The 15242-nt window shown below is 42.1% G+C and overlaps 1 protein-coding gene across 1 annotated transcript; it reads left to right on the top strand.

Annotated features, from left to right (window-relative positions):
• Positions 1 to 4283: 4283 nt before the first annotated feature.
• Positions 4284 to 15076, top strand: LOC124260188 (xylan 1,4-beta-xylosidase-like). The gene is made up of 7 exons (XM_046694446.1): positions 4284 to 4446; positions 5289 to 5415; positions 6230 to 6392; positions 8003 to 8173; positions 11904 to 12141; positions 13894 to 14147; positions 15026 to 15076. Exons 1-7 carry the CDS (start codon positions 4284 to 4286, stop codon positions 15074 to 15076), a joined length of 1167 nt encoding a protein of 388 aa, XP_046550402.1.
• The last annotated feature ends 166 nt before the right edge of the window (positions 15077 to 15242 follow it).

Here is a 15242-nt window from a genome sequence, read left to right on the forward strand (position 1 = left end):
AATCCGAAGTCGGACTCCTTTTTCACATGACCAAAGATGTTAACCCTGTCAGCAAGCTGACAAGGTAAGGATGTCATCTGTGGATGATCCGCCCTGCTACACGATTATTATTTTGTTTGTCACTTTCGCTTTTTGTTACGAAGGGGACCACTTGCTGGTAGAACAGCCAGGTAATCAACAAGCGTGTGCAGTGAAATTTCAATTCCACACGTACAACTTCGCACACCTGGCACACTCTACCAGCCAGTGGTCCTCCCTCGTAAAAACAGCGAAAAGTGACAACAAATAATAATCGTTTGTTAAACAACTTTTTATTCGGGTGTCCAAAATTATGAGACAAATAATTAGAGTTGGTCTGTCGATTTCATGTGACTGTGCAAAGTTTGATATTGTTGATTCTTAGATTTTGTGTTAGTGAGCAATTCATCGGTCTCAAATGAAGTCAAACGGACTGTACATATGTTGTAGAGTGTTCTACATGCGCTCCGTGTCATCATTTCCAGTTGGAAGTAATGGCTGTACCTTGCAGATGATATCTTTTGCTAAGCCAGATTTTGTCTTCTTTACTAGGCCACTTGACTGACTGACTGAGTTTAGGTTTTACGCCGCTTTTCAAGTGGCAGCAATATTCCAGCAACATCACGGCGGGGACAAAAGAAATGGGCTTCACATATTGTGCCCATGTGGGGATTCGAACCTTACAGTCTTCGGTGTGACGAGCCAACGCTTTAACCACTAGGCTACCCCACCGCCACTCTAACCCTTTGGAATGTTGCATAAACTTGACCTCATAATCCCTTCTTCATGGTCAATGTTTTCAACCACACCAATGTACCAATCACCATCATGATTGAATATCATTCACACGTGTGTGATCATTCAGAGCATCTGAGCTGCATGCACCAGTAGAAGTGCCTTCATGTTGAGGGGTAGGCTGGAAACCAGGAACTCCTTCAAGTGCAAGAGCATTGGCGACATCATTGACGAGAGCAGATGTGCTTCACTCCACTGCAACTTCCTGAGTGATGTTCCTGCCAACTGTTACAGAAATCCTTCCAGTCACACATTGGCACATTACAGGCATTTTGAACTGCATCCAAAGAACGGCAAGAAAAGCTCTCGGCAAAATCATGAACTCATGCTATGGTAGATTATCCTTCAAGGAGCGAAGTTTTTTGTGTACCATTTTCCATTTGGACACGTTTCTACATCCTACAACATCAGGTAGTGCTTGCAGGACTTAATCAACATCTGTACGTTGAAGCAGTGCCTCTGGGTTCCCACTCAACTTGATACCAGCTTTCCTTAAAGCCTGAACCTTCAATGCCATGTTTTGATGACGTAAGCACTGGCAAGCATTACAGGGAATAAATGCAGCCAACAAGATGTTTTTAGGAAGAAGTCTGCAAAAGGTAGCAAACGAGAGTTTGATATCTGTGTTTTCCGCCAAGAATTTCAGATGCAGAATCCTTAAATAGTCTGTGAAAACTAAGCACTGGACTTTGTTCTTGCCCTTTGATGCATCTGTCCTGGCATCTGACTTCCCAGGTTGCATCTCCGTGAGAACTCAATGACCTTTTCTTCAACACGCCTTGAGACACAATTGCGTGTCTCACGACAATAACTGTAGTGCTTCATGTTGCATTTTGCAATAACATTACGGCTAAAGCCAGTTGCTCTGCTGACACCATGAGCACATCTATATTTTCTTACAATGCGACCAGCTATGACATAGTGCAAAATATGTCTTTGCTTTGTTTTGGTTGCAGCTTTGGAGGCTCCAATCTCTGCCATGACTACATATGCAATAAACTGTTTTTTGCGGACTGTTTGTTTGCTCTTTGGAGTGATGTTCAGGCCTCTTATATCAGACTCTGTTTGCTTTGATGGTGTGTCCCCTGTTGTTTGAGGTTTCATCTGTTTCAAACGCCGCAGCTGTCGGCTGTTTGTTGCCAATGTTTTCTTCAGGGTCGATATATAGTTCTGTCTTGATGGACACGATTATTCTGTTAGCTCTGGAGAGATATCGACCATTCCTTCTCCTCACACCTATACCTTTGCTAGAAGAAGTGGACGAAAGTTTGACAAGTACCTTTGGACTGTCATCTGAATGTCTATTGTCCGCTTCCTCAGCACTTGCTGGAGATAACATTCTCCCATAACCGCTTGTCTCTTCTTCTTCAATTCTATTCTGTTCATCATTTTGTTTGTCTTCTTTTCAGTCTAGAGAATCGCTTGCGAAGTTTATTCTTTTGATTTCTTTCATTCAGTTTTTTCGATGATAAGTGCTCTGCAGGGACCTAATATGACTGTACTCTCAATCTCTCTGTCTGTAGAAACTCAGCACCTTTCGCCTTTTGTCGCTCTCTATAAGCCCTTTGAAATACTGCTCTTGTTTTACCCATCCTGCAAAGAGAAAAAGGCATATAACGTATGTATCAACGTAACAGATACTTACGTTACTCAAACCGAAACACGAGTCTCATTAACCTATTCAGACAATGACCTACTTTTCAGCCGATCCGAATTTTCTCGCGTGAAAGTGAAAATAGACATCACAAACAATTATGGTTACACTGAATTCCAATTCCTTGTTTCATAAGAAAATGGTATTTACAAGTTAATTTTAATTTTAATTTTAATAACATCGTATTTCTATATTTTATGGCGAGGTGTAGGAAGAATGACCTGAACTAAGACGTCACAGACTGCGCCTGTTTGATGAGGTCGTAAAATGATTCACAATGCATCTGGCTCACTTGTTACACCAGTTATGTGTTTTTTGCGCTTATTCAGTGTAGTTCTGTAACGCACAATATGATTGATATAATATCAAGTCCGTACCAGACCGCCAACCTTTTCTAGCGGGAGAGCTTCGTTTTGAGATTTCCACGATTTCCAGGTTTCCGTTTGTCAGAGCTCGCTGTACGACAGAGCACGCTGCATAACGTGTTTGCAAGGATTAGAAGGAGCGTAGTGTTGCAGTATACAAGTGCTTAGATGTATCAAATAATACTGATTAATATTTATGTATCCAGTTAAATGAATTGGTCTAAACATTCTGGACTGGTTATTGTACTATGTTGCGCAATAGGACGTGACCCAGTCAACAGGAAACGAGCCTGATGTGTAATCAATGTTTGTCACAAAAAATGTCTTAAATTTGTCAAATTATCAACTTCTGAATTTATAGAAGCTTCAACTATGTAACATCATTATCATTTGAAAGTTTACCATTGATCATGCTGAATGCATTTGAATGTTTAGCTAGATATACAGTTAGCAATAGTGTAGATAACACAATTGTTACATGTATATGTATTGTGTTTGTTCCACTAGAATAATTCAATAACAGCAGCGTAATGCACTACATACACCTTAAAATAGACACTGAAACTGGCGATACCTTCGTTACTGCTTGTAAGGTAGGTATCACATCTTGTAAAGAGACCTAGGCGAAAATCATGAACCCTTCACAGCGGAGTCAATGTTTTTGGCATTTACTAACTCGGGCATGATGTAATAACCATCATATCAAATACTTACCTCGGAGTTTCTGGTGAAATGCTGACAAGCTCTCCTTTTTAAAGGGTATCAAATGATTCGAGTCTATTCAAGAACATGGCGGAAACATGCTACGTCTCCCTGTAAGAACAATCTAAACAGCCATGGCGTCTTTTAAATTTTGAAGCAAGAAAAGTTGTCAGGAAAGCTCTAAAGCCATTGTTTCGTATATCTTGGTAACGTATGTATCAGTATGTATTTTTAACTGAAAAAATCGACCGAACAGGGAAAATGTGAACATTATAAGCTCCGATACCTGTATGAAGCCAATGACTGTACTGTTTTTTTATAATGCTCTATGCTAATTAATTTCATGTTGAATATCTCGTGCAAATGCAACCCTAGTAACGTAGGGGCGGTGGGGTAGCCTAGTTGTAAAGCGTCAGCTCGTCACGCCGAAGACCCGGGTTCGATTCCCCACATGGGTCCAATGTGTGAAACCCATTTCTGGCGTTCCCCGCGGCCTTAAAGTAAAGTCAGTCACTGTAATTCATGATCTGGTAGTTCGATAAACATACTGTGTTAGAAGTTAAGGTTTAGAAGATTAGGTTGTATGACTTGAATCAAACCTGTCTGGAGCTGCCCATTGGTCCTGGCCACTCCTTTATCTAAGTACATGGTATGTAGAACTGCTGACACCAAAATTCTACGCATACTTTGGCCGATCCCCTAGCTATGTCATCTGCGAAGATCAAGAATTGTTGTCAGTGATTCGTATGATGTCGGCCGTACTCGTGATCGTCGTGTCTGTGGCAGCAGCTCACGTTGTCCATGGCGTTCTGCCGTACCAGAATACCCATCTTGGCTGGAGCGCTCGGGTGGATGACCTCGTCGGTCGTATGACCTTGGAGGAGATTCAAGTCCAATTGGCCAGTGGTCACGGTGAGTCCGCTGAAGTCTTAATCATGCTGACGTACAAAAGAAAGTACACACCTTGAGCTTTTGGATTGTTTTTAGGAATACAACGGAACATTTGCAAAAAAAAGAAAAAAAAGTCACGAACATTTTGAACGTGGTTCCAAAACACCATAGACATCCTAATTATTTCATTATTCTTCTATTAGACAGGTTCTGACATGGTTGAGTGATCCTGTGATTGTGGGTTCGAATCCGAGATCTGCTCTGATAACGATTTGCCTGCACCATACCCTCACGTTTCTCCAGGTTGTACAGTGTCACCTTGGACAACAAATGTGACGTTGGGTGTGCTAATATACGTGTATATCGCGATAATACTAACCTATCATTAACGGCGGCGTTACACAATACTCAACCATCATTTATGTACATGTATCTTCAAAGAATTTATGGGGGCGGTGGGGTAGTCTTGTGGTTCACGCCGAAGGCCCGGGGTTCGATTCCCCACACATGTACAATGTGTGATGCCTATTTTTGGTGCCCCCCGCCGTGATATTGCTGGAATATTACTAAAGGCGGCGTAAGACCCAATTCAGTCTTTCACTCACTCGTCACACCGAAGACCTGGGCTCAACTCCCCACATGGGTGCAATGCGTGACTTAAAAACTTTATGACAATCAGCGGTGTTAGTGAATGAGTGAGTTTTACGCCACTTGATGCAATATTCCAGCAATATTCCAGCAATAGTCCGACCCGGGCATGTGGAGTAGGGAACTTGGGATTCACAAGGTTTAAGAAGAACACGCCCACTGTCCGTTGATGATGTCTTTTGTGTTGTTGCTGATGTTGATACTGTACACGTCAGGTGAGTCTCCACCAATCAAACACCTGGGAATCGATAACTACTCCTGGTGGACCAACTGCGGCCGTGGGGATGTCGCGAGGAACGCTACCGGCTTTCCTCAGTTTATAGGACTGGGAGCCTCCTTTGAGTGAGTCTCTTTGTTAACTTGAAACACATGCCACTTCGGGTTGACTTAAGTGATATGAAAGGAATCGTATGTTGTTTAACCTCATTGGGCTGTATTCATGGAATTGTCTACACCAAGTTTCTCATGCTACCAATCAATAGTTAGCTTCTATATGTTTTCCTCAACAGTACAAGTAATTGTATGCTGTTTTACATACTGTTCCGGTGAAATCAAGGCGGGGACAGCAAAATAACCCCCCCCCCTCCCCCCCTCAAAGAAAACAACAACAGCAAACAAACAAAACAGTAAACCCAAGAAAAAACCCAAACAAACAACATAAATATTTTTTTAAAAACCACCAAAACAAGCGAACAAACGAAACCCAAGGCCGCCAAAGGCCCCGGTGCGATTCTCTACATGGGACTCACTTTCTTGCGTTCCCCGCCGTGATAGTACTGTGATACTGATAAAAGCGGCGTAAAACCCAACTCACTCACCTACCCGACCATCCAGTCAAACACCGTTGTGTTTGAAGTTTGGTGGGTGGAAATTTATTTTTAAAGTAGAAACTTGGTCCCCACGTATTCCGCATTTATCATCATTTTGCGGTTATGTCGTACCTCAGATAACTCGAAGTATTTCCGTAGGTCTTTTCAATTTCGACACAACGGCGATCGAGTGTACAGGCCGCTGTCATACAGACAGAGTGTGGCTTACACGACAAAACAAAACAAAAAATGTGTTCGACTATTTTATCCACATGTTACTCGAACTTTTTAAATGATAAATTACATCACATGATAGTGTTCGTGAGATCACGTGACTTTGTCTTCAGTGCGGACCTAGTGTACCGGATCGCGGAGGCCACGAGTATTGAAGTGCGGGCCTATCACAACTACTTCGTGGCGCACCATGAACGTATCAACATCCACAGAGGCATCAGCTGCTTCAGCCCCAACGTCGACGTCTTCAGAGACCCCCGGTGGGGCAGGGGACAGGTACACACTTTCATTCATGTGGATATCTCTAGCGACCCCTGATGGTTAAGAGTGAGTGTGTGAGAATGGTTTCACGCCGCTTTTAGCGGAGAATCGAACCTGGGTCTTTGGTGTGACGAGCGAACGCTTTAACCGCTAGGCTACCCCACCACCCATGACACCAGAAATAAAAAAAAGGAAAAAAAAAAGAAAGAAAAAGAAATGGGCTTCGTGCATGGTATCCATGTGGGGAATCGTTTCGGGGCCTTCGGCGTGAAGTGCGAACGCTTTAACCACTAGGCTGGCCCACTACCCCGTCCCCCTGATGGTTAAGAGTGAGTGAGTTTAGTTTTACGCCACAATCAGCAATATTCCAGCTATATGGCGGCGGTCTGTAAATAATCGAGTATGGACCAGACAATCCAGTGATCAACAGCATAAGCATCGATCTACGCAATTGGGACACGATGACATGTGTCAGCCAAGTCAGCGAGCCTGACCACCCGATCCCGTTAGTCGCCTCTTACGACAAGCATGGGTTGTTGAAGATCAATTCTAACCCGGACCTTCACGGGTTTTGATTTTTGGAGTTAAAAGTAGGTTTGTGAAGCTTTTGGAAGGTATTGGGTGGACCTCGTCTTAGCTGGACAGCTGGGTCAGACGGGGTCCGCAGCAGAATATGTTTGTAGAAAAGGGCCCATAACTTAACCGGTAGGTCAGTATGGATAAACTGGTATCATAGTATCCGACGTCGATGGAAGTTGCTATGAAAATCTCTGTCGCTTGTCTGGACACCTGGATCATTTACACGCACAGCGCCGTCGTATATACTGACGTACAAAAGAAAGTATACACCTGCTGCTTTGGGATTGTTTTCCAAGGAAACTTTTTAGTTTTAAAAGTGCACATGAACATTGTGTACGTGTTGCCAAATCACCCCGGATGAAAATCAGTTTACATGAAATATTGCTGAGTGCTGTTAAACAACCAAATAAACAGTCGTGATGCTAAAACTTCACGACCTTGGTATTGACCCAGATAACAGACAAGGTCATCATTCAAGACACACAATTACACACGCATTGTGTTGACGTCATCTGTTGCCGATCTTAGACTGAATGTAAATTATAAACAGTACCGATTTGTTTTGGGTAAAAGTCATGGATTGTGTATACTGAACAAAAAAAGAAACGCCACACCAGGACACCTTACGTCAGTTTAGTTTGATAAGGAGCGAGGACCGAATTAATACAGAACTCATGCTTATACCCCTGTGTCACTCTCTCAACTGTAAACTAAGGACTCGGTAGTCTCATGTTTGACCTTGGTGCCATCATTCCATTCCGGTGGGATAGCCTCAGGGTTAAAGCGTCCACTCGTCACGCTGAATACCCGGGTTTGATTCCCCACACGTGTACAAGGTATAAAGCCCATTTCTGGTGTCCCCCGTCGTGGTATTGTTGGAATTTAGCAAAAAAGCGCCGTAAAACCATACTCATTCTTTATACTGGAGCACAAATCATATTTTAAGAATTATAAGTTCACTCACTCACTCACCCACCCACAAGCCAATCATCAATATTATCATCCTCACTCACTCACTCACTCACTCACTCATATTATCATCTCAGGAGACTTTCGGGGAGGACCCCTTCCACGTCGGGGAGCTCGGCTACATCCACGTGAAAGGTCTCCACGGAAAGGACCACCGCTACCTGAGGACCAGTGCTGGGTGCAAGCACTACATTTTGTCGGGAGGCCCTGAAGACTGGCCAGTGAACAGGCACGAATATGACCCCACGGTGAGAATTGCCTTGTCTATGACTGTTGTCCTATCTCCTTGTCTGTGTTGTCCCCTATCTTGAAAGAATCTCTTGGCAACTAAATTCCAGACCACGAGAAAATAATCATTAGATTTTCAGCAATTTTTTTCTGTCTTACTTTTATTTTATTTGATTTTGTTTCATTTAGTTATATTATATTATTTTATATTTTTAAATATTTTTTTTGTGTGTTTTTTAAAATTTTGGTTGATTATTTTGTTTATTTTTCCTTCAAACTTGGTTGATTTTTGTCTGTCTTATTTTTATTATATTTAATTTCGTTTAATTTTGTTATATTATTTTATTTATTATTTTATTTCTGTGGGTTTTTTAATTTTGTTGTTGATTTTTCCTGTCTTATTTTCATATAATTTAATTGAATTTATCCAAATACTTGTGCCAGTATCTGTTCTATTTCGGCAGCATATATTTTCCCCAATCACTAGATTCTCGCTGGAATGTGCATCTATCAACCATTGTTGATTGATGTGTGTTAGGCATGACTGTGCATGGATTGTATTCCCAGACAGAAGGAAGGGAACACACGTGGAGATTTCCACGAACCTTGCGATAAAAGAATGAGCTGTTTGAAAGTGGGACAAGGATGCACATTTTCTAATCAATTTATTGTGGCCTGGAAATATCTGGATTGTTGTGACCGACTGTGAGTACATGCCATGCTGTTCCACGGCTGGAATCTGAACACATCGGATAAAATATTTACATAGATAACCAAATTCTTGGGTTCTTATGTGGGTGTGGTCGCATTCTTGGACAAGAGAAAGTATACACCAAATAGTTATATGTGACCTAATTCCTATAAACGTTATCAAAACGTTACACACCAATCGCCGAAACGCTACTCGCGTAAGGTTAAAAATATATCCAACTATCATGCCGTATCACATATATTACCATTGTATACACATTTGTTATTTGTTTTTACACGGGTGAATACCTTCTTTTGACTGGAAGTTGATGATAAATACGAATGAATGTCTGAATAAATGAAGGAAGGAAGAAAGAAAGGGATGAATGAAGGAATGGATGAATGAATGAATGAAGGAATGGATGAAGGAAGGAAGGAAGGAAGGGATGAATGAAGGAAGGAAGGAAGGAAGAATGAAGGAAGGAAGAATGAATGAAGGAAGGAAGGAAGAGATGAATGGAAGGAAGGAAGAAGGAATGAAATGAATGAAGGAAGGAAGGAAGGAAGGGATGAATGAAGGAAGGAAGGAATGAATGAATGAAAGAAGGGATGAATGAATGAATGTAGGAAGGGGTGAATGAATGAAGGAAGGAAGGAAGGAAGGGATGAATGAATGAAGGAAGGGATGAATGAATGAAAGAGGGAAGGAAGGTTTCCATATTCTGGCCTGCAGAGGGTGCCATCATGTCAGACAACCTTCCAAAGGGCCAGACAATAAACCGAACATATACTGAACATCTTTTTCAGTTCGGGATGACAGTAAGATTAAGAGACATGGAAAGCTGAGAACACGTGTGTAATTCCATCAGGACACTGTACCAGTGCAAAATCAGTTCCTGATACATTTGCAATCAAAGAGTGCAGCTTTGGACTTCTTCAGCATACATCACCTTCCACCTAATGGCGTCACCTGTTCCTAAACATGCGAACGCTCTTGCTTGTACCCATTTCGACGGTGACGTCATATCATAGCTTTTTAGACAACCAAGACCTCTACGAAACTCTACAACTTTTGTTTGTTTGTTTGTTGTTTAACGCCGCACTTGGCAATATTACAGCTATATGGCGGGTGTCTGTAAATATACGAGGCTGGACCATACAACCCAGTGATTAACACCATGAGCGATACGATAACATACGATACGATAACATTTGACAACCAAATCAACGAGCCTGACCACCCGATCCCGTTAGTCGCCTCTTACGACAAGCATGGGTTGCTGAAGATCAGTTCTAACCAAAACGTGTATCCAAACGTGTGTCAGTATGAAGGAATATCATGTTGACAAATAGATGAGTATAATTAGTTTTATGTGATTGCGAAACTTAGCCCTCGTAAGTGCATTAGTCTTCGAAGTGACCGATCTCACCTGAACCATTTGTCTTGAACCAGGTGAGCACACGCGACTTCAGATCGTATTTCCTCCCGCCGTTCAGAAGATGTGTAGAGGCAGGAGCGTCCAGCCTGATCTGTTCCTATAACCTGTGAGTATGTTTTGGCTACATTGTGACGTCATATCATTGTGTTAGACGAATAATTAATGATAACCCTTTCAGAACACGAGACACATTTTGTCTTGTTGCAAGCATAAGCCGCTTCATTAAGATGTGCATTAAGAATTGCACCCCTTAGCAAGGCAGGATCATCTTTTCGTGATCTGGTGACTGCATCTTTTAGATGTGAAGAAAGATTCGATAAACCCAAAATAAAAGGATACTCATTTGCAATCCAGCTTACCTATGAAATATGTCCTGAGGTTATTTCAATATTAAAGGCCACATGCAAAACACAACTGTGCAGATTCTGATACATTTCTGTGTGGACTTACAGTAGCAAATTACCAAAAATGCAAATTCAACCCCGCGAAATCGGAGTTCAAATGATTCACTAAATTGACCCCGGCTGTAAGTGGTTTCAAGAGCTGTGCCGCGCTGCGCTCATAGCGCATGCGCGGTTAAAATGGTTCGCGCAGCTTAAGCGGGATGCCCGAATTATAAGGTCGTGAGTATGAGTAGTTTAATCCTGGTTGTGTACACAACAAGTAGTAAATAATCTACTCGTTACATAAAAGCACCTTGTTAAGGATCTAGATCTACTTAGCTATATGTGTCAACCAGTGAGGCTTTTGACATTTTAAGACGGAAAACCTTCGCTGGCGGTGAGTACTCGGAGTAGGCTTTAATGTGAGCTATTTTTCTAATGTTTCGTTGATATTTCACAGGCGCGAGCTTTTTATATGTTATGACAGTAGATTACCGATTTAACTGTTTATATAACGTCATTTGACTATTTCACCACACGTTCTTCTTACCGAGTCACTTTCTCAGTTCGATACTTAAAAGCAACGCCATTATTTAGCATTGTCAGAATGTCTAACTGTGATATAGAAATGCCTCTGTCACAGACAAAACTGAATGTCTGTTTTATTGTTTTATGTGTCTGCCTGCCTGTCTGCTAATGACAATATGCAATACACAACTTCGATCACTAACCACACGTAATTTGAACTTAACACCTATCAGGCTGTACACCATAAACAAAACGCATTGATTTATGGCTCGTGCACCTGAGTTCCGTCTATGTCACATTATGAAATAATTAACACAGACAGGCAGGTGTGATACTTGTACACATAACATGTTATGATGTCTGTTGATTGCAAAATGTTATACATAAAAAATAAGCATGTATTTACAAAACCCAACATCTCTATACAAACACAAAGAGCCCCGAACGTATCGGCAAATGAACCAGCCAATGAAAGACTTCGTTACACTTAAGTGCACGCCCACCCGCTCTGACTGGGTTCGGTATCCCGGCTGCTTCGTTTCTTGGGAAGTTAACCCAAGTACAAAATATTGCAGTTTTGATTTGCGATTGTACGCTTTTAATTTTATTTGTTTTGTTTTTCATAATCAGAATTGTATATTATATGTTATGAATAAATGATAATTGTGTTTTAATTATGTTTATTTTTGTTGGTTGCACCTGACCATTAGTATATCCATCACAGCGTCAACGGCGTCCCGGCGTGTGCCAACAAGGAGATCCTGACAGACATCCTCCGAGGAGAATGGAACTTTGACGGTTACATTATAGCTGACTCGGGCGAGATCAAGAGCATGATCACAAAGCGTCATTACTTCCACACCAAGATGGAGGCCGCCGTTGCCTGTCTGAAGGCTGGTTGTAACATTGAAGTGGAGAGAGACTCTGATAGGGTGTATCTGACGTTAGGTGAGTGAGTAAGAGAGTGTGAGTGTTATATGACGCCGCCTTTTGTACTATTCCAGCAATATCACGGCGGGGCACACCAGGAAAGGCTTCACACATCTTTTTTTCACGTCAGAAAGACTGACTGACTGAGTTTGGTTTTACGCCGCTTTTAGCAATATTCCAACAATATCACGGCGGGGACACCAGAAATGGGCTTCACATATTGTACCCATGCGGGGATTCGAACTCGGGTCTTCGGCGTGACGAGCCAACGCTTTAACCACTAGGCTACCCCACCGCCCCCACGTCAGAAAGAAGTGAGCTGGGAAACACGAAGAAAACAACGGACAGCCTAAGTGCTTTGCATTTGGTTTAAATGATATTGGTTGATTAAAAAATAATAATAATGGATGGTATTGAATCTCGTATACAATGTCAGAATCGTAGGGGACAAGGTGAGTGAGTGAGTTATAGTTTTACGCCGCTTTTACGAATATTCCAGCAATATCACGGTGGGGAACACCAGAAATGGGCTTCACACATTGTACCCGGGTCTTAAGCGTGACGAGTGCTTTAACAGCCATGCTACCACATGGCCCAATAGGGGATAGGGTGAATCATAAAGAGATATATATATCTTCTGATTCATACGTGCTGCATGGCTTTCACAATGTTGTGTTCAGGCGTTTGACTTCTTCAGAAATATTCATTCATAATAAATCACACACATTGCCCCACAAAGGTAAATGTTCCTGTAATTTCACCTTTAAACAATATCTCCTAATTTTGCATATTAAATACGTGTTAGGGGCACCGTAAAGCTTCCATTCAGTATTGATTGTCTTCCGGTGAACCTGATGAATATGAACTGACGTATAAAAGAAAGTACACAACTAGTGTTTTGAGATTATTTTCATGATGTTCCACTCTTAACACTGTAAAAGAATCTGTGTCGTATTGGCAACATGTAACCAGTGTTGATAACTTGTAAATTCCAATCAAAACACGTATTTACGTTATCATTGGAAAAACTATCCCTAACCACTAGGAGTACACTTTCTTTTGTACGTCAGTCTATATAATGCATGTTCCTAGCAGTGAAGCTGACACAGGGAAAATGCTGATGTGGAAGGAATAACCGCTGATGATAAAGCGATAACTGTTGATGATCAAGCGATAACCGTTGATGATTAAGCGATAACCGTTGAGATTGATAACCGTTGAAGATGAAGCAATAACCGTTGATGATTAAGCGACAACCGTTGATGATTAAGCATTTGATGAAGCGATAACCGTTGAAGATGAAGCGATAACCGTTGATGATTAAGCGATAACCGTTGATGATGAAGCGATAACCGCGATTGAAGCTATAACCGCGATGATTAAGCCGTTGATAACCGTTGAAGATGATAACGTTGATATTACTGTTGATGATGAAGCGATAACTGCTGATTATTGATGAAGCGATAACTATTGATGAAGCGATGACCATTGCTGAAGAAGTTATAACTATTGATGATGATGCGATAACCGTTGATGGAGAAGCGATAACCGCTGATAATGATGCGATAACCATCCGTGGGGAAGCGATAACCGCTGATAATGATGCGATAACAGTTGATGATGGAGCCATAACCGTTGATGATAAAGGGATAGCCGTTGATGGTTAAGCGTAAACCGTGCTAAGGAAGAAATAAACGCTGCTGATGAAGCGATAACCGTTGATTATCAAGCGATAACCTTGATCTTCTGTATGCACATTCACGTTTGCAGCTGATGCGGTCAAGCAAGGCAAAATATCCGAGACGTTTGTCCGGGACCAGATGAAGCCTTTGATCAACACACGAATGAAGTTGGGGGATTTCGACCCTCCCAGCATGAACCCGTACAGCAAGCTGTCCATAAACAATGACGTGTTGACCAAGGACCACATCGCTATTGCCCTCGAGGCAGCCATGAAGAGCTTTGTCCTGCTGAAGAATCAAAACAACTATCTACCTATCAGGAATAAACTGAATAAAATTGCTGTGAGTATTGTGTGCCTTACATGCTTAGTCACGTCATCGACATCGTCATCATCACCATCATCACCATCATCATCATCGTCGTCGTCGTCGTCGTCCTCGCCGTCGTCGTCATCGACTTCATCATCATCACCACCACCACCATCGTCGTCGTCATCATCATTATCATCGTCGTCGTCGTCACCATCATCGTCGTCGTCATCATCATCGTCACCATCATCGTCGTCGCCGTCGTCGCCGTCGTCATCATCGACGCCATCATCACCACCACCACCATCGTCGTCGTCATCATCATCATTATCACCATCATCGTCGTCGTCGTCGTCCTCGCCGTCGTCGTCATCGACTTCATCATCACCACCATCATCGTCGTGATCATCATCATTATCGTCATCATCATCATCATTACCATCGTCGTCGCCGTCGTCATCATCGACGCCATCATCACCACCACCACCATCGTCGTTGTCATCATCATCATTATCATCATCGTCGTCGTCACCATCATCATCGTCGTCATCATCATCGTCGTCGTCATCATCATCGTCATCATCATCATCATCGTTAATACTGAGGACCATTCTATTATATCTAGTACGAATTCTCTAGCATGTACAAAAACAAAATAGCCAGAATGGTATATTAGACTTAAACCCATGGAAAACAGGATCGCAGCGTCTCATATTTTCATAGTATTAATGTGTTACCATTAACCATCGCAAACTTAATGTCTGGATAAATTGACCTTCAAGGGAGATATTAATCATAGGTGTTGCAATACATTTTTCTATGTGTATATATGTGTCTGATGACATGATCTGTCGTTTTAAATATTTACACAACGTTCCTCCAGCAAATGAATATATATGACCGATGTTCAGTTGTCGCTCTGTACGACCAAGAAACCAAACCACATGGTCTGGTTCCCGTAAGAGGACGAGCATGGAGCCCTAAGACAATGACCTCTCAGATAATCAGATAAGGTCACACAAAAGGCACTATTCCCGTGCAACATGTGCTTCGACCTGACCTTGGGAACATCTGCTCAGATCCCTGGGTTAAAGTAAAAAATGGGAGGAAGGGAAGGGGGGAGGTTTT

This window comes from Haliotis rubra, unplaced genomic scaffold (genome assembly GCF_003918875.1).
Source record: "Haliotis rubra isolate DU_JTF1 unplaced genomic scaffold, ASM391887v1 Scf753, whole genome shotgun sequence".
Classification (NCBI taxonomy): domain Eukaryota; kingdom Metazoa; phylum Mollusca; class Gastropoda; order Lepetellida; family Haliotidae; genus Haliotis; species Haliotis rubra.

Coding starts and splice junctions, on each gene's coding strand:
- LOC124260188 (XM_046694446.1), top strand. CDS start 4,284: ATGTCGGCCGTACTCGTGATCGTCGTGTCTGTGGCAGCAGCTCACGTT. Junction 4,447..5,288: donor CCAATTGGCCAGTGGTCACG/GTGAGTCCGCTG, acceptor TGTACACGTCAG/GTGAGTCTCCACCAATCAAA. Junction 8,174..11,903: donor GGCACGAATATGACCCCACG/GTGAGAATTGCC, acceptor CCTGACCATTAG/TATATCCATCACAGCGTCAA.